General features: G+C 35.8%; 1 protein-coding gene across 16 annotated transcripts in view; it reads right to left on the reverse strand.

Moving 5' to 3' along the window:
• Positions 1-260: 260 nt before the first annotated feature.
• PPHLN1 (periphilin 1) overlaps positions 261-21,139 on the reverse strand; it is a 164,152-nt gene continuing 143,273 nt past the window's right edge. For all 16 annotated transcript variants that reach the window (XM_081593692.1, XM_081593689.1, XM_081593690.1 and 13 more), the window contains one exon: positions 261-1,088. In XM_081593692.1, coding sequence (XP_081449818.1) covers positions 894-1,088 — 195 coding nt within the window. In that variant the 3' untranslated portion in view covers positions 261-893. The remainder of the gene's footprint in view (positions 1,089-21,139) is intronic.

Here is a 21,139-nt window from a genome sequence, read left to right on the forward strand (position 1 = left end):
GATATGTTATCAATCACATTCTTTCTTGAGATGGGGAATATGGGCCTGTGGATAAAATGAACTCCACTACTTCCCCATATTCTAAATTTTTCTCTTTTGGTTAGAAATTTTTAAAGAAATCTCAGTTTTAAAATAGGCCTCATCTTTCATCTCCAATTTCCCCTTCTGTTAGTCTTCTATGTGATAATATTTAGGACTCACACATCAGTGAGACTAGTCTGGCGTTTCAGGATTATTTTAACAGAAGACATTTGAGTTCATTTACTTGGAAAACAGGATTTTATTATGAGGTGTCTTTCAGAGATTTAAATGCTCTATTTTATCACAATGAGAATTATCCTCAAAGCAAATATTCCCCAAGATACCAAAGTATTCAGTTTATTTGAATATACTTAAACATACTGAAAGTTACAAAGCCTAAGGTAAGCAAGCAACAAGTCAATAAAACACAACTCAGAATTCTAACATTTTCACATGGTATCACTGACTATGAAATGCAAAAAGACTACAAATGTTTAAGTGGAATGTATTCTAACCTATAAATTACACTAGTGTGACCAAACAAATGATCACATAACAATGGAAGACTACAGGACATGTCCTATAAGTACAGAAATCTTGGACTGCATTTTCAAGAGAGCTTGAAAAATTAATTGATCCATCGTTTTAGGAGAGGGGAAAAAAAAAAGATAAGTATGGATTAAAAGGCTCTACATGTAGATAAAAAAGATTCTAATTAAAATATCTTAAACAGACTATTTAATGTTTATTTGATATTGGAAATATGGTCAACTATCATAAAGTATTTCTCTTCACAAAAATTACATATATTAAGGATTTACACAATCCAGGGGAAAAAAATCTAGAAATTTTTTTTTGCCTGAGAAAGCAATCTAAAACGGCTCTCCAAAATCTTGACTAGAGGTGTCATACTCTGCAATAAAATGCTTGAGTTCTTCAACACACCGCTCACCTATTTCATGTAAATTCTGTCTCAATGCAAACTGTATAGACTTCTCTAATGAAGGATCTTTTTCAATCAGCATTTTCACAACCATCCCAAAAGTTTCACAGTCTTGTCGGTAAACCTAGAAAGATAAATACACTGTGGTTACTAAGAATAATTAGACAAACATTGAGATGATTCAGTCGACAGAATTATGATACTGAAATCTAAAAGGGAGACACAAAACCTCTCCTGCTCTGAGGAAACACTACTGCCAAAGGCCATTTAAACCACTATCTCTGAGGTTTGCTGGCAAGAGAAAAAAGCACTGATATACCACATCACTGACTATAGAAGTTAGGCATAGCATTTCTCAAGCATAATGCAGTCTACTAATAGGACATACGACTAGAAATGAGAAGAACTAAGAACAAATGACAGCTAGGTAAGACATGATGATAGCTTTATTCATTTACTTGTTTGGAAGAAATAAGATTACAAGCCCCTAACTGCCGATTATTTGTCTGAATCATGACCAGATAATAGATTCAAAATTCTGTTTAGTATACAACAAACAACTATAAGAAGGCTCAAAGTATTTATTTGAAAAAAGCTTTTCAAGTTATAAATATTTGACCATAATTAAAATCACCAAGGCAGAATTCAGATCAAAACAGTATGTTATACACCCACATGTTCATGCATACACATGGGTACACACAGATGTATATATAGTATATGCATGTATACATGTATATATTTTCCACTTAAATGTATATATTTTAATATTTTATTTCGATATGTATATATAATTTTTACCAATGGCAATCAAATACTATTTCCTGTCTAAAAACTGCTAAATTTTCTCCACACTAAATGTTATTTCCTTAGTTTGCAGTCACAAAATGCATTTTAGATTTCTATGTTATTTTTCATACTCTGTAATTCATGTATTTAAAGTAAAATTAGATAAGTCTCCATGAAAATTAAACACAAATTATCTGATTTAAAAGTACTGTTTTAATTTTTCCAAACTTAACAAAAACAATCAACATGTTCATTCTCTGAAAAGGGATTTTATTCACTTTTTAAAACCTTAGAAGTGATTTGAGACATTGCTTCATTCATGATAGTTCTCATTCCTCAAATGATCACTGCTAGTCATGGTGATTGGTGCTGTTATTTTCAAATATCTGCAATATTTTTTTATCCCTTAAAATAGCTATTTAAAGAAGAGTATTTGTTTTTGACTCTCAGTACCAGGTTGCCAAATTATACTAAATTCACTTCTGTGCTCTTGAAAACAATTCATAAGCTCCAAAGAATAAGTTCTTCAAATGACCCAGAAATTAAAATATATAAAATCCTCAGTTTGCCTTCTCCATCTCAACACTGAAACACACACACCTTTTTTCTAAATAGTGAATGAAATTTACCCCTAATAGCCATTAAATTTAATTCGACTATTTAAACCAAATGTTTTTTCCAGTTTATATCAAGGTTTACATGACCCAGAATTAATATTACTGACTACTCTAATAAACCAACTTAGGAAACAGTATACCATCCACATAATATTACATAGGATGTCAAGGCAATAGAGCACAGTAACTGGTCTAACAAACACAGAGTATCTAACCTAAGTCAAGCCAATGCAGTCCCCTTGGGGGAAGTCAGAACCATGATGTTTTTTACAGTCTTAGTGGAGGTAAATTCCTTACCAAACCAGTCAACCCACATAATAACAGCATTCTAACACCAACCATTGGCCTCAGCAGACCACTTTGTGGGTGGCCTAAATTTTATAGGCTTCTTTATAGCAGATGTACTTAGATGAGGATAAGGTTACACTGTGAATTAACCTGCAAATTCTTTAATGTAAATCTGTTTTACCTAAACTGTAACTTTTCATTTAGCATATTTACAGAACATAAATGTAGTACAGATTTGCATATCAAAAGTAAAACCATATTTAAAATGTGTTCATGCATTTATTTAAACTGCAAACTATTCTCACTCTGGAGACAAGATAATAAAAGCATTTAAAGGCTGTGTTTTATTTTTTAATTGTAAGTCCTTTTTGAATTATTCATTGAAAAGACAAATTTTTGTACATTAGCTGACAAGAACAATCAGAACTTCTCAAAGCAATGTAATTCTGTACCACAGGGTAAATTTTCTAAAAAGACTGCTTAAAATGCACTGGTTGGGCATTAGACAGGAAATCATTAGTTTTTTGTTAAAGGAAGGACCTCACCCTCCAAAGTTTTATAAATAAAATGCACAACGGTCAGAAACATATTTCCGAAATCTGTTCCACAGTAAACTCAATCCCAAACAGGAAGGGTGTAGTTATCTGTGGAAGAGTTTGTTTGCTTATGGTCCCAAGTTGGAAATGTATTAATAATCTTCAGACTTGATATCTACAGGCCACACAGGAAGATTTTTTTGTTGTTGCTTTTTCTCTTGATTGGACCTCATCAAAATGGAAACAGGTTAAAGTTTGGGTGGGGCTCACATATACTGCATAGTAATATAGTTAAATTTGCCAGCATAATGAAAACACTATCTAAATGTGGTTTAACACAGTATCTGACTATAGACGTGTTAATAGCTGAAGGCTCATAAAGTGCTTCTAGGAATAAAAGGACATGATAAACTACCAAAATTTTTTACTATTAATTATGCTGTCCAGTGACTGAAGCAAGACTATTTGGCATAACAAACTATGATACAGAACTCCTCTAAAATGTACATCATTCTAGTTCTTACCTCTAGTCCCACAAAAAGAGACCAAAACTTCAGGAAAAAATGAGTTGTTAGAATTTTCATTTCAGACAAACATCTTTAGGATATATACTACAGTTCCATAATAGTAGTTTGGTGGAATCATAGCAATTACACAGCCATTAGTCACAGGAAACTACTTGAATTTAGGTAAATATGCATATACTTATCTTAATACTTAATTTATAATTTATATTAATATTAGGAGGTAAATGAATAAACTGCAAAAGTCAGACACACACACAGCCTTAAAAGACTGAGGAATCAAAAACAATTCTTTTCTCTGTTGTTGATACCTCAAGATTCCACATAATTTCCTTGATCTGAATTCATTTGGTTTAAAAGGATGTGTTCTGTACACATCCTAATGCTAAAGGTAAACACAGACAAGTAAAACACACCATAAAGGAGCTATCTAGATGTGGAAGGTGATAGGAAAGCCAGAAAGAGCACAGAAGTGGCTCCAAGAGCAGGTGTATCAAGTTCAAATCCTGACTCTACTACCGTGGTGAACTGAAGAACATCCTCCAACCCCACAGCCAAGATGTTCACATCCTAATTCCTGGAACCATGGATATGTTACCTCACATGGTACAAGAGACCTTGCAGGTGTGTTTATATTAAGGATTTTGAGAAGGAGAGATTATCCTGGATTATCCAGGTAAATAAAATGTAACCACATACGTTCTTAAAAACAAAATGCAGAAAAAGAGAGGAAATATGATCACAGAAACAGAGGCTGAGTGATGACTTTTAAAGATAGTCGTAGGGTAGGAGAAGGGAGCTACCTTACCAGCCAAAGAGCACAGGTAGCCTCCAGAAACTGGAAAAGGCCAGGAAAGAGATTCTTCCTTGGAGTGTCCACAGTAAGTTCAGCCCTTGCAGAAATCTTAATTTGGACCTAGTGAAACTTGTTTTGGACTTTACACATTCTTAAGCTCACATGGAACATGCATCAAGATAGACCACATTTCAGGCCATAAAACATGCCTTAGCAAATTTAAAAGAAGTATGCTCTCAGACCACAGTGGAATTAAGTTAAAATTCCAAAGAAAGATGGCTAGAAAAATCCCTAAATATTTGGAGATTAAACAACATACGTGCATGCATGTTAAGATGCTTCAGCTGTGTCCAACTCTTTGCAATGCTATGGACTGTAGCCTGTCAGGCTCCTCTGTCCATGGGATTCTCTGGGTAAGAACACTGGAGTGGGTTGCCATGCCCTCCTCCAGGGGATCTTCCTGACCCAGGGATTGAACTCGCATCTCTTACATCTCCTGCATTGGCAAGCAGGTTCTTTACCACTAGTGCTACCTGGGAAGCTCCATTAAACAACATACTGCTATTGATAAATAACACCCAAGTCAAAGAAGTCATCTCAACAGAAATTTTAAAATATGTTGAAAATATAACTTATCAAAATTTGTGAGATGCAGCAAAAACAGTGCTCAGAGAAAATTTATAGCATTAAATGAATGTTAGAAAAGAAGATATGGAATAAATAACGTAATAAGCTAGAATACTAGAAAAAGAAGAGCAAATTAAATGCAGAGTAAGTAGAAGAAAATAATAAAAATTATAGCAGAGATCAATGAAATTAAGAAAAGAAAATTAGAAAATTAACAAAATCAAAAGCTGGTTCTTTGAAAAGAGTAATCGAATTGATAAACTTCTAGCCAGGCTAACCAAGAAAAAAAGAGCAAAGACACAAATTATCAATATCAAATTGAAATGGGGTCACCACTATTCACTTTTCAAGCATTTATAATAAAGGAATATTATGATACCTCTATGCCCAGTAATTTGATAAATCAGATGAAATGAACCAATTCCTTGAAAAATAGTCTAGCAAAACTCAAACAAGAAAGATACATAATCTAAATAAGCTTTTACTATGAAATAAATTCAATTAACAATTAATAACTTTCGAAACAGAAAGCACTAAGCCCAAGTGGTTCTGCTGATAAATCACCACATATTAAAAGAAGTGATGCCAATTCTTTATAATCACTTCTAGTAAACAGAAGCAGAGGGGACATTTCCTGGGTTCTATGAGGTCAGCATACCCTACTACCAAAATCAAAGACATTACTAGGAAGAAAAGTTACAGACCTTTATCTTTCATAAACATAGATACCAAAAAATTCTCAAACCCAAAATACAATGAAAAGAATTATACATAACAACAGGGGCTTCCCTCTTAGCTCAGTCAGTAAAGAATCTACCTGCAATGCAGTAGGCGCAGGTTTGATTCCTGGGTTGGGAAGATACCCTGAAGAAGGAAATGGCAACCCACTCCAGTATTCTTGTCTGGAGAATCCCCTGAGCAGAGGAGCCTGTCAGGCTACAGTCCATGGGGTCACAAGAGTCAGACATGACTTAGCAATTAAACCACCACCACCACCATACATAACAACCAAGTGGGATTTATTCCAGTTATGCAAGGTTGTTTCAACATCTGAAAATAAATTAATGCAATCCATCTCATCAATACGCTAAGAAAAGAAAAATCACATGATCATATCAATAGATGCAGAAAAGCATTTGAAAAAAATTCAACATTCATTCATAACAAAACTCTCTGTCCAACTAGGGATAAAGAACTTCCTCAACTTGATTAAAAAAAACATCCAAAATAACCTTATTGCTAAATCACGGTAAGAAAATATATGTCCTCCTCCCAAGACAGGAAATGAGGGTATCCCCTCTATAAACTATTCAACACTGTACCAAACACAGCTAATACAATAAGACAAGAAAAGGTGTACCAATTAGGAACGGAGAAATAAAACTCTCCTTGTTTGCAGGTGACCCTGTTGTGTAGAAAATCCCAAACTGACCAAAAAATTAGTAGAACTAGTAAGTGATCAGAGCAAAATTGTAGGACATAAGGTTAATACACAAATGTCAATTGCTTTCCTATATACTAGAAATGAAAAATTGTAATTTGAAATTAAAAACAACACAGCACTGAAAAAATTAGTATAAATCTAACAAAACAGATACATGATCTATATGAGAAAAACTATAAAGCACTAATGATATAAATCAAAGAAGCTATAAATTTCAGCATACCTCATTTTATTGCACTTTTGCTTTATTGTGCTTTGTAGTGTTTGTTTGCAGTGTTTTTTAATAAACTGAATGTTTATGGCAACCTTGCACCAAGCAGGGCTACTGGCACCTCTTTCCAAGAGCATTTGCTCACTGTGTCACATTTTAGTAATTCATACAATATTTCAAACCCTTCACCAACAAAAAGATTTAGCCTCACCAAAGGCTAGCATTTTTTAGCAATAAAGTATTTTTAATAAGCTAGGCACACTGTTTTTTATAGACATACAGCCATTGCACACTTAATAGACTACATAGTGTAAACCTAACTTTTATATGCATTGGGAAGCCAAAAAATTCATGTGACTTGCTTTATTATGATATCTGCTTTATTACAGTGGTTTGGAACTGAACCTGCGATATCTCCTATGTAAGTGTTTGTAAATGGAGATATAGTCTACATTCATGGATAAGAAGACTCACTATTGTTAAGACACCAGTTCTTCCCAACTTGATCTATAAATTCAGTCACTACACCAAAATTGCAACAAGTAATCTTGTGGATTACTGACAAACTGCTTCTAAAGTTTATATGGAAAGGCAAAAGACCCAGAATGGTCAACGCAGTATTAAAGAAAAACAACAAAGTCCTAGAACTGACACTCAACTTATTATAAAGCCACAGTAATCAAGACTGTATGGTATTATTGAAAGAACAAAGAGATCAGTTGTACAGAATAAAGAGCCCAGAAATAGATTCATACAAATTACAACTGATCTTTGACAAGGGAGCAAAGGCAATTCAAAAAGAAAGACTAGTCAACTAATGGTGCTGGAGGAACTGACCATTTACGTGCAAAATCTAGACAGATTAACTCACAATGGACTATAGACCTAAATGTAAAATACAGAACTATAATTCTTTTAGAAGATAAACAGAAGAAAAAATCTGGGTGATAACACCAAAAGTATATTCCAAGAAAGAAAAAATGGATCTCATTAAAATTAAAAATATCTCTGGGATAGACAATGTTAAAAGAATAAACAGACAAGTTACACACTGGGAGAAGAATCACTGCAAAGCATATATCCGACAAATTACTGGTATCCAAAATATACAATAAAATTCTTAAAACTCAGTAATAAAGACAAGCTCAATTTTAAAAACGGGCAAAAGAGCCAAACCTCACCAAAGAAGACATTTAGATAGCAAATAAGCAAATGAAAAGATGTTCAAACATCATATGTCATTGCTGCTGCTGCTGCTAAGTCGCGTCCGACTCTGTGCGACCCCATAGACGGCAGCCCACCAGGCTCTGCCGTCCCTAGGATTCTCCAGGCAAGAGTACTGGAGTGGGGTGCCATTGCCTTCTCCGATATGTCATTAAGTGTACTGAAAATTAAAATAATGATGAAATGAGATACCACTACACACCTATTAGAATTGTTAAAATCCCAAACAATGACAACCCTAATTTCTGGTGAGAATGCAGAGCAGTAAGAACTCTCATTCACTGTTGGTGGGAATGCAAAATGATACAAGCCACTTTGATAGACTACTGAGAAGAATCACACAACTGAAAAACAAGCAAGGGAAAGTTACGTACCTTCTGTGCCACAGTTTCAGTACTTATAGACCTAACTATGCTGTTGTAAGGATTGAGATAATAAAGAGCACTCAGTATAGTTCCTGCTCTACAGGAAGCATTTAATGTATGTTAAAAATAGTGATGCTGATGATGGAAAAAGAAAAAACATTCTAGCTTTGTCTAGAGAAGGGAGTATTAGAAAATGGTATTATAACTTCTTTAATGTTTAACATCCAGTTATATTTCTAACATCGATGACTCTATTTAAAATTACATCATTAATGCTTTTATTTTGGTTTTAGTTTTATCTCAAGTCATACTTCACTTTCTACTGACATTAACTATGTACAAATTGAAAAAAAATCAATATGAAGACCACATCCACCATCTCAAGAACCAATTCTTTAAACATGAGGAGTTCGTGTTAGGAAAATATGGAGGAGGAAAATGAAACAGCATTTTGGAGAAATTCAATTGGCTTGGTATAGCTTAAAGCATGCTCACTCTCAAAGTAGGCCATGAAGAGCTTTCTTTTAGGGAAATTAGATCTCAACCTATAAACAATTAGCAGATAAAAATCCACAAGCAGGAAAAAGTGAGAAGAAAGTGGAAGTCGCTCAGTCACATCCGACTCTTTGCGACCCCGTGGACTATAAAGTCCATGGAATTCTCCAGGCCGGAATACTGGAGTGGGTAGTCCTTCCCTTCTCCAGTGAATCTTCCCAACCCAGGGATGGAACCCAGGTCTCCCACACTGCAGGCGGATTCTTTACCAGCTGAGCCATAAGGGAAGCCCAAGAATACTGGAGTGGGTAGCCTATCCCTTCTCCAGTGGATCGTCCTGGCCCAGGAATCAAGCTGGGGTCTCCTGCATTGCAGGCGGATTCTTTGTCAACTGAGCTATGAGGGAAGCTGGAAGTGGGTCCTTTTGATACATCAGGGAAAGAATGGTTAGGAATCAATGCTATGGGGTTCCTGAGAACTGGAACTATGAATGTCACACGATGTACTAAAGAAAGATGAGATTAGAGGCTTAATTCAGAGTAATTAAGAAGCAATATGGATATAATAATATAAAAAATCATGGGTAGAAGGTTTTATTTCAACAGGGAGGGAACTGGGAATGGGAGATAAGGTCAGTACCTAATATGTAATTCAAGTGAGGTGCAAGTGAAACTCGCTCATTCGCCTACGACAACTCTGTGCAACCCTATGGACTATAGAGTCCACGGAATCCTCCAGGCCAGAATACTAGAGTGGGTAGCCCTTCCCTTCTCCAGGGGATCTTCCCGACCCAGGAATCAAACTGGGATCTCCTGCGTTGCAGGTGGATTCTTTACCAACTGAGCTATCAGGGAAGCCCAATATGTAATTTGAGGCACCTATCAAAAGGAAGTGGAGTACTGAGTCTAGCCCTTAGGAGAAGGAAACAGAGGAGGAAGAGAGATCTTATCTTCAGCACTAAAGCAAGCTGAGGCCAGAGGAGTTCCTAGAAGAAAGGGTAAGTTCTTTCCCGCTCCAGTACCTGATAGAGTCGATATTCAGTAAATGTTGAATGAATAGCTAAAGTCAGTTCTGAAAGAATGTATAATGCAAGAATGAAAAGACAGTCCAAAGTAGACATCTAAAAACATCAGTATCAGTCATAAAGTGACAATAAGGAAGGCTATGAATCAGGAGAGAATGAAGGAAAAGGTTTGTAAAATAATGACAGTCAATCAAATGTCAGAGAAACATTAAAGAGGCTAACAGACAAAACATATTGATGGGATTTGGAAACGTGTGGAAGTGGATAAGTGCAAGAGCAGTTTACTGGGATGGTAGAGATTATAGAGCTGTGCTGACCAATACAGTAGCCTCTAGCCATATGTGACTATTTAAATTTTAATTAAGTTAAAAATTCAGTTCCTCAGTTTCACTTTAATGGCTTTCATATCCGATAGTGCAAATATAAAACATTCCCATCGTCACAGAAAATTCTATTAAGGAGTGTTATTACAGAGGATTGGGAAGTTAAAAAAGGGTAAGGTAAGTGTTGCCTGATAAATTAATTAGTATATATTTGCAACTATTTTATCATTAAGGTGGAAATAAAAGTTTACCACTTTTAAAGAAGAACTGTGAAATACAATTAGTACCTGTGAAATGTTGCGTAGTTTTTATGAAATTCATATAAAAATGTAAATTAAAAACACAACTCCAATTGAGGCTTAATATACAAGGAAACATTCATAATTTCTAACATGTTGGTGAGATTGGGAAAAAATGTTGACAGCATAATGATGTTAAATACTGAAGCAAATGTAAACCCTTTAATTTGGGCCTGTAGTAATGCAAAAAGTGTCAAAACTATTGCAATCTATGTTACTTCTTGTGCTATAATAATAGAAAAAGATATATTTAAATATCCTCCTCAATGCTGCACTGGCAAAGACAGAGCTCCAAAAAGAACACTGATGGTTGCTAGGAAATGCATTATGAACACATGGATTAGATCTCAACCACCTACATTCAATATGTGGGTACAATTATTACAGCCACATAAAAAAGTCAGTCCAAAATTAATGATAAAGTTGTTAAATGCTAAAAAACCTCAGGAATTAGTGTTTGTTAATTCTCATCCATAAATACAGATCAATTTATAAATTTATAGGGTTCAATCAAAGATTAATACTTAAGTGATTTTTGTTTTACCCTTTCCAACTTATTGGTCTTCCAATCATAATATACTCAACAGACAAAAATAAACATAACAATTCCAGAGTCTACATCTTTCACTGATGCCAAATGCCAAAACCAGGTACCACTGAAAGTAAATACAGGAACTGGATAAATCTCAAATCAATATTGAGTAAAAAAAAAAGTTGCAAAGGAAATTAGAGATACCATTTATGTATGTATTAAAAGTTTATTTAGTTTAGGAATATAAACAAATATACTAAAAATACATAACAATGAACTCTGAGAAGGGAGGGAGACAGCAGGGATTTGAGAGGGGCTTTATCTATATCTGTAATATTTTATTTTTTTTAAAAAACTAGAGGTGGGTCAGAAACATTAAACTCAAGTTAATGGCATATACATGATGAAGTAAAGTGTACTGAAAGTAAAGTGTACTGAGATTTGCAATATACCTTGCCATGCATCAAAAAGTAAGATGAATTAATGGATGAACAGAAGCATGGATAGAAATGCCAAAGCAAATAAAACAAAATACTAATTAGAGAATCTAGGTGATTGGTATATGGGTTTGCACTGTATAATTAATAATGTTTGAAGATTTTTATAATAAAATACTGAAGGGAAAGAGAGATCTAAAGCAAAATAAGGCCTAATGATAGTATATGGGTCTGATCATCTCAGCTTACAAATGAAGATGGATCTCTGCTTTGCTTGGACCCTGGGTAATAAATTTTGCATCTTATCAATGTAGGTTGAGGATTACAGATATTAATAAGTCTGTAAATTCAGATACAAATTTGAATGACAGATTGAATGACAGATAGCTGTGCCTGTCAGACAACTAGAACTCACCTACTATGTGCAAGGCACTGGATTTGGTCAGTAATACAGCAGACCCTGCTAAAGGAAATTAGATTCCAATAAAAAGAAAAAAACAGAGTAATATGTTTAAGACAACCATAAGGCAAGGCAAAATACAGGCACACCTCAGAGATACTGAGAGTTCAGTTTCAGACCATCATAATAAAACAAATACCACATGAATTTTCTGGCTTGTGCATATAAAAGTTATGTCAGATAACCAATGGACTAGGAGAAAATATTTGCAAACAATGTGACCAACAAACGGTTAATTTCCAAGATATAAAAACAGTTCATACAACTCAATGAAAGTGAAAGTCATTCAGTCGTGTTCGACTCTTTGTAACCCCGTGGACTACACAGTCCATGGAATTCTCCAAGTCAGAATACTGGAGTTGGTAGCCTTTCCCTTCTCAGGGGATCTTCACAACCCAGGGACCGAACCCAGGTCTCCGGCATTGCAGGGGGATTCATCACAAGCTGAGCCACAGGGGAAGCCCAAGAATACTGAAGTGGATAGATAGCCTTTCCCTTCTCCAGGGGATCTTCCCAACCCAATGATCGAACCCAGGTCTCCAGCATTGCAGGCAGATTCTTTGCCAACTGAGCTATCAACTCAATATCAAAACCCAAAAAAACCCAATTAAGAAATGGACAGAAGATCTACATAGACATTTCTCCAAAGAAAACATACAGATGGACAACAGGCACACGAAAAGATGCTCAACATCGCTAATTATTAGGGAAATGCAAACTGAAACTACAACAAAGAATCAGCTCACAGCAGTCAGAATGGCCATCATCAAAAAGTGCAGATAATAAATGCTGAAGAAAGTGCAGAGAAAAGAGAATCCTCTTACACTATTGCTGGGAATGTAAACTGGTATAGCCACTGATGGAAAACAGTGTGGCAGTTCCTTAAAAAACTAAAAACAGAGCCACCATATGATCCAGCAATCCCACTCTTGGGCATATACTTGGAAAAGATGAAAACTCTAATTCAAACAGATACATGCACTCCAATGTTCACAGCAGCACTATTTACAATAGCCAAGACACAGAAGCAATGTCCATTCAAATACAGATGAATGGATAAATAAGATGTGATAGATGTCCACAATGGAATACTATTCAGCCATAAAAATCATGAAATATTGCCATTTTCAGCAACATGGATGGACCTAGAGATTATCAATCATACTGAGAGAAGTAAATCAGACAAAGAAAGACATTATATTACTTATATGTGGAATCTAAAAAATAATACAAATGAAGTTACTTACAAAACAGAAACAGACTCACAGACATAGAAAACAAACTTATGGTTTCCAAACGTGAAGGAGAAGCTGGTGAAGGATAAATTATTAGTTTGAGGTTAACAGATACACATCACTATATATAAAATAGATAAACAATAAGGATTTACTTTGTGGCATAGGAAACTACATTCAATCTTGTAATAATCCATAATGGAAAAGAATCTGAAAAAATACATGTAAATACCTGAATCACTTTGCTGTATATCTGAAACTGATTTAAAATACTGTATTTTAAATCAATTATACTTCAAAAAAAGAGCTGGTTACACTGTACTACAGTCTATTAAGTCTGCAATAGCATTATGTCTAAAAAAATGTATATATTAATTTAAAATGTTATTTCTAAAAAATGCTAACCCTCACCTGAGCTTTCAGTGAGTCATCTTTTTACCACAGTGACAGCAAAAATCACAAATCACCATAACAAATTCAATAATAATGAAAAGTTTGAAATACTGTGAGAATTACTAAAATGTGGCACAGAGATATAATGTGAGCAAATGTTGGAAAAATGGTGCCAGTGGCCTTGCTAGATGCAGGGTTGCCACAAACCTTTAATTCATAAAAAATGCAGTACCTGCAAAATCCAATAAAGCAAAGCACAATAAAAAGGTATGTCTTTATAGTAAATGCCAGAAGACAAATACAAAATGTTATTTATAACAATTCTAAAGAAAAAATCATAATCAGTGGAGAAGGGTGGATTAATGGCACTTAGAATGCTGGCTATTTCAGGAGTTTTGGAAGACTGCAAACAAAACAGCATAGTATGGTTAAAGAAGACTGAATCTTGGAAGATGGGAAAGATTTGGAAAAGATGGCTAATGGATAGGCTGGAATCAAATGAAACTAGATCTAAACAGATTGGACTTTTAGTAGCTTATGACTGGCCAGTGGTTTAGCTCCTCCTTGGACTTAAAATAACTTATATTGGTGATGTTTTTTTCTTAATCAACAGACAACAAACCAACCTCTGAAGACTGCTGATTAGAGAAAAACGATGTATTCATTACTAATGTCCCCTTCAAATCTGATTCAGTAGATCAGGAAAAGTCATTTGGTGCTCAATGTCAGTAACTGATTTGAGAAAAATTCTAAGATTCAAAACATGTTATAAAAAGGTTAAATCTAAAGAAAATTAGTCATAATGAAGATAAAAGGCAATTAAACAAAATAGGTTTAAAAATTCCAGTTGCTGAGAAAATGGTTAACAATAAGCATTTTGCAAAATGACAAAACTGGTAGCTTTTAATATTTTCATGTTTAAAAATTATAAAAATTCTTTAATCAAGGCAGGGAGAGATAGGTTCAATGCAGTCATTTTCCCAAGTTGATGTTTAAAACATCCATCACAATGAAACAGATCACAGGTTAAAATGACAATTCAGCTCCTTAAAGGATACTTGTCACTTATTTCCCTTGTATTTCCCTTGGATGAAAAAAGAAAAATCGGGTTAAAGTGTAAAATTTCTCATGTACGTACTGAGCTAATTATTTTTAACACATAGCTATTTGTTATAAAAAATTATTATACTGCTGAAAATTAAATGAAGCTAATGAGTATACAACCAAAAGAAAAATCTAACATATAGTTTAAGTTAGTATTATCCAAAGAAGATTTATTTTCATTAAGATTACTTCCAAATAAATCTTTTTAGAAATCAATAGATTTTAAATTTTTCATGAGGTTAGTCTAACTCTCAAATGATTTAACATTATCAATCAGAAAAGTATGAAGTCCTGCCCTACAAAAGGTCATGTTTAGATTTGGATAAGGCTATAAAGAAAGGAGGAGAAGGGGACAACAGAGGATGAGACGGTTGGATGGCATCACCGACTCGATGGACATGGGTTTGGGTAGACTCCGGGAGTTGGTGATGGACAGAGAGGCCTGGCGTGCTGCAATTCATGGGGTCACAAAGAGTCGGACACGACTGAGCGACTGAACTGATAAAGAAAGCTGAGTGCCAAAGAATTGATGCTTTTGAACTGTGGTGTTGGAGAAGACTCTTGAGAGTCCCTTGGACTGCAAGGAGATCCAACCAGTCCATCCTAAAGGTGATCAAACCTGAGTATTCACTGGAAGGACTGATGCTAAGCTGAAACTCCAGTACTTTGGCCACCTGTTGCAAAGAACTGACTCAACTGGAAAAGACCCTGATGCTCGGAAAGATTGAAGGTGGGAGAAAAGGGGATGACAGAGGATAAGATGGTTGGATGGCATCACCAATTCAATGGACATAATTCTGAGTAGGCTGCAGGAGTTGATGATGGACTGGGAAGCCTGGCATGCTGCAGTCCATGGGGTCGCAAAGAGTCAGACATGACTGAGCAAATGAACTGAACTGAACTGAAAGAAAGTAAACAGCAGCAGCCTGTTTCATAAACGAAAAATCTTACATTGGTTTGAGATATAAGAGGAGCAACCTCCATCCACCCAATAACCCTCTGGCAGGCGAGACTGTCAGGAGTGACTAAGCAGGAAGCAGCTTAGCTACTTCATGACCCATCTTCCTCACTCCATTCCTCCTGATTCCTGTCTTACAAAGGAGGTTGGAGAGAATCCAAAAGTAAGGTTGTTTTAACCTTGTAAAAATATGGAAGAATGGCTCAGAACCTAAAAGTATTAAGTTACTGAGCCCAATCACTGAGTCATCAGGAAGGGCTCTCGCTGCACTGCAGGAAGAATTTTAAGAAGATGAGGAGGAAATGTAAGTAAAGGTCTCCAAGGCTGGAAACAGTCATGGGTTACAATTCTAAAGGGTATTTTTGTTTGTTTAAACGTAATAGCATTTAGAAATTACTGGCACATTAGAAACATTAAGTCACTAACATCTTCATATAGCCTTTTATATTATTTTATGTGCCAGGTTTATCCTCATATCCTCATTTTACAAAAATATTGAAGCAGAGAAACTGAAGTTCAGCTGCAAGAAGTGTGACTAACTTCACAGCCCAGTTTTCTAACTTAACCCTTACAATACAGCTGCTATAACCCCAGAAAATTATTTAAATCCAAAAACAGAAATAAAGTCATGACTGAGACTAAATCTTTGGCAAAGACAAATTAATCCACTTGATTTTGAAGAGTGGTGTAAAGAAAGATGATCAGCCTTCCAAGGTCATGGAAGTGACCTTAAGGAAGTGAGATGTTATTCCTATGTGTGTCCTTCATGTCTAATGCTCTAGAAGTCATTCCCCTAGTGCAATCTGAAACTTGGGTGATTTCTCCATACAGCTTCAGAGATGTCCCTAAGATAAACTTAGGAAAAATAAACAAGTCAGATCAACCACCTTCTCTGTGCTGAGAAAAAGCACTACTGTTCTGTAAACTACTTGTACTATTGGTTTAAAGAGCATTTTATGGCTGAAATGGGACATTTTCAATGAATTCTACAGGGAAGGCTAGTTCTCTAGCTTCTTTGCCAGGTGATTCAGTGAATCTTTTCTGCTAGATGATTCACTCTATCATTTCATTTCTTTCAACATTAAAATTCTATATTGTGAAGTTGATTTTTAGGGAAATTAATTTTTCCTACTATGAAATTTCCCCATGTCTCACACTGAAAAATTAAGTTATGCTTCAGTATACATGTGCTACTGTGCTACTTTTTCTTTTCCTCTGCTTTCTGTGATATTAATTTAAATATTTTGTATGTAATGCAGTTTAGAAAAACTTTCGTTTTTGTTAGAGTATCAAGGTATTCTGAATTGTCAACTCAAGACAAGAAGTCCTTGCTACTAATTTTGGGAGACTTAAAATGCCAAAGTCGCTTTTTAGTGAAGATGATGGGAGTGGAGCTATTAAGAGGTCACTGAGCCAGAAAATGCCAGTGAAAGGGTAGGAAACAATAAAGGTGGTCAGGATTAACTGTATCTGTGTATCCAGTACACAGGCAGCTTCAGCAGTTTCTGCTTAGCTGTACCTTCCCCAGCCCCACTCTGAGAGAGGCCTCTGACAGCTATATTTATATTATATTCCAATTGAAAAATACATATTTATAAAATAGAATTTAAGAGATTTTGGTGATAAAGACAAATAGATTATGAATCAGGTTTAGGAGGCTGCACTGCCAAGGAATACAGGAAAAGTGGACAGCTGGTGGGGAAGAAAGGCATAAGGAGAAAGAAGGAAAATTAAGGAAGAAGTTCAGAAATTACCTGTGGCCTTCCAGTTTCAGGCTCTAAAACCTGGTTTTTGCCCTCTTTCATGAGAAATCCTCATAAACTTTCAATACTTCCCCTTTACTTGCTAAAGGTAGTCTGAGTGGGTTTTATATTGTAACCAAAAGGAACGTTCTCCAATTATCTAGCATGATAGTCTGCTACATGTAGTAGATGTCAGCTGGCCTCTGGGCTGGGGTGACAAGCTGGGAGTAGCAAAGACCTGCAGTGCTTTCACACTGGCAAGAGTGCCAAGGTGATGGCAGAAATCTGGTTTTTCTTTAATGCAATCGCAAACCTCTCTAAGGTGCTTCACAAGGCTTTAACCAACATAGTTGAAACTAGGCTATACTGTTTCATGGTGAAAGTTAAAACAACTTTCACCAATCCTTGGAGTTTCCAGTGAAAATAAAACTTTTGTTACTCCTATTTTTCAGTATCTGCTTTCAACTCACCATATGCAAATGTAAGAAACAGAATATTATCAGTCTACTTAACTGTACTTCTACCAGAAAGTTTTTCAATTAGATCACATACAGTACCACTCTGAATATTTCTAAGATGTGAGGCTTTTTCCCCTTTCTACTAGAAAGGAATTTTTCATAACTAACACAAACAGCACAGCTTCATTTTAAAAATAGGAATTACAATATCAGGTATATTAAAAAGTAAGTTAAAATTATTGAGTGTTTAAAATAATTCATTACTTTACTATTATCTCTGAAGGTATCTATATTATGTACAGTGGGAAAAGTCCATAAATCTCATTACATAAGGATGGAAATACATATTTTAACGGTCTTTCTAAAAATATTTTATACTCCATACATTTAATAGCTAAGTTTACAGAATAATTGGTATATAATTCAGAATTAGTCTTGATGTGTCTACCTGATATTATAAATACAACTACTAATGTCTTCTTAAATGATACTGAAATACTTTTCAAGAATCAGAGACATACTTACAACAATACTGTGCACAAAAATGAACACATACATACTAGAATAATGATGCAGTCATCATTATATCAACCAATTAGGCTGCTACTTCCATTTTATGCTGATAAAGACCATGTGTTAATCACTAAGTATGATGTTATTAAATATTTTTAGATAAGATGTAAATCTGATCCTCAAAAAGGCTTTTTGACGATGGAACTTAGCTACAGCCAAGGATTTGAGCTAGGAATCCATTCAAACGAATTTCACAGATATTTTGAGGTAAGTTGCTATTACAGAGGCTTCCCTGGTAGCTCAGATGGTGAAGAATCTGCCTGTTATGCGGGAGACCTGGGTTTGATCCCTGGGCTGGGAAGATCCCCTGGAGAAGGGAACAGCTACCCACTACAGTATTCTGGCCTGGAGAAGTCCATGGACTATATAGTCCATGGGGTTGCACATATTTCTATTTATCTGAAACTATGAGGAGGTCATAGCAAACACCCTCTTCCAACAACACAAGAGAAGACTCTACAGATGGACATTACCAGATGGTCAATACCAAACTCAAATCGATTATATTCTTTGCAGCCGAAGATGGAGAAGCTCTATACAGTCAGCAAAAATAAGACCAGGAGCTGATTGTGACTCATATCATGAACTCCGTATTGCATAATTCAAACTAAATTGAAGAAAGTAGGAAAACCACTAGACCATTCAGGTATGACATAAATCATATCCCTTATGATTGTACAGTAGAAGTGACAAATAGATTCAAGGGATTACATCTGATAAGAGTGCCTGAAGAAATATGGATGGAGGTTCATAATACTGTACAGGAGGTGGTGATCAAAACCATCCCTAAGAAGACGAAACGCAAAAAGGCAAAATGGTTGAGGAGGCCTTACAAATAGCTGAGAAAAGAAGAGAAGTGAAAGGCAAAGGAGAAAAGGAAAGCTAAAGCCATCTGAATGCAGAGTTCCAAGGAACAGCAAGGAGAGATAAGAAAGCCTTCCAAGCGATCAATGCAAAGAAATAGAGGAAAACAACAGAATGGAAAGATACCAGATCTCTTCAAAAAATCAGAGATACCAAGGTAATATTTCATGCGAAGACTGGCACAATTAAGGACAGAAATCGTATGGACCTAAAAGAACCGGAAGAAGAGGAGGTAGCAAGAATACGCAGAAGAAATATACAAAAAAGATCTTCATGACCCAGATAACCACAATGATGTGATCACTCAACTAGAGCCAGACATCCTGGAGTGAAAAATCAAGTGGGCCTTAGGAAGCATTACTACGAACAAAGCTAGTGCAGGTGATGCAATTCCAGTTGAGCTATTTCAAATCCTGAAAGATGGTGCTGTGAAAATGCTGAATTCAATATGCCAACAAATTTGGAAAACTCAGCAGTGGCCTCAGGACTGGAAAAGGTCAGTTTTCATTCTAGTCCCAAAGAAAAGCAAAATTGTACTCATCTCACATGCTAGCAAAGTAATGCTCAAAACTCCCCAAGTGAGGCTCCAAGAGTATGTAAACTGAGAACTTCTAGATGTTCAAGCTGGATTTAGAAAAGGCAGAGGAACCAGAGATCAAATTACCAACATCTGCTGGATCCTACAAAAAGCAAGATAATTCCAGAAGAACATCTACTATTGCTTCACTGACTACACCAAAGCCTTTGACTGTGCAGATCACAACAAACTGTGGAAAATTCTGAAAGAGATGGGAATACCAGACCACCTTACCTGCTTCCTGAGAAATCTGTATGCAGGTCAAGAAGCAACAGTTAGAACTGGACATGGAACAATAGACGGGTTCCAAATTGGGACAGGAGTACGTCAAGTTTGTATATTGTCACCCTGCTTACTTAACTTATATGCAGAGTACATCATGCGAAATTCCAGGCTGGGTGAAGCACAAGCTGGAATCAAGATTGCTGGGAGAAATATCAATAATCTCAGATATGCAGATGACACCACCCTTATGGCAGAAAGCGAAGAGGAACTAAAGAGCCTCTTGATGAAAGTGAAAGAGGACAGTGAATAAGTTGGCTTAAAACTCAACATTCAAAGAGAAAGATAATGGCATCCAGTTCCATCACTTCATGGCAAACAGATGGGAAAACAGTGGAAACAGTGATAGACTTAATTTTCCTGGGCTCCAAAATCACTGCAGATGGTGACTGCAGCCATGAAATTAAAAGACACTTGCTCCTTGGAGAAAAGCTATGACCAATCTAGAAAGCATATTAAAAAGCAGAGACATTACTTTGCCAACAAAGGTCCATCTAGTCAAAGCTATGGTTTTCCCAGTAGTCATGTACAGATGTGAGAGTTAGACCATAAAAAAAGCTGACTGCCAAAGAACTCATGCTTTTGAACTGTGGTTTGAAAAAGACTCTTGAGAGTCTCTTGGACTGCAAGGAGATCAAACCAATTATAATCGTAAAGGAAATCAGTCCTGAATCTTCACTGGAAGGATTGATGCTGAAGCTGAATCTCCAATACTTTAGCCATCTGATGTGAAGAATTGACTCATTAGAAATGACCCTGATGCTGGAAAAGATTGAAGGCAGGAGGAGAAGGGGATGACAGAGGACGAGATGGTTGAATGGTATCACTGACTCGATGGACAGTAGTTTAAGCAAGCTCTGGGATGTGGCGATGGACAGGGAAGCCTGGTGTGCTACAGTCCATAGGGTTGCACAGAGTCAGATACATCAGCGACTGAACTGAACTGATGAAGATAAAAATGAAAGCAGTATAACTGTACTTTTAAATTAATAATGTTT

The sequence above is a fragment of the Giraffa tippelskirchi genome, chromosome 4 (genome assembly GCF_054371585.1).
Source record: "Giraffa tippelskirchi isolate mGirTip1 chromosome 4, T2T-mGirTip1v1.2.pri, whole genome shotgun sequence".
In the NCBI taxonomy this organism is placed as follows: Eukaryota; Metazoa; Chordata; class Mammalia; order Artiodactyla; family Giraffidae; genus Giraffa; species Giraffa tippelskirchi.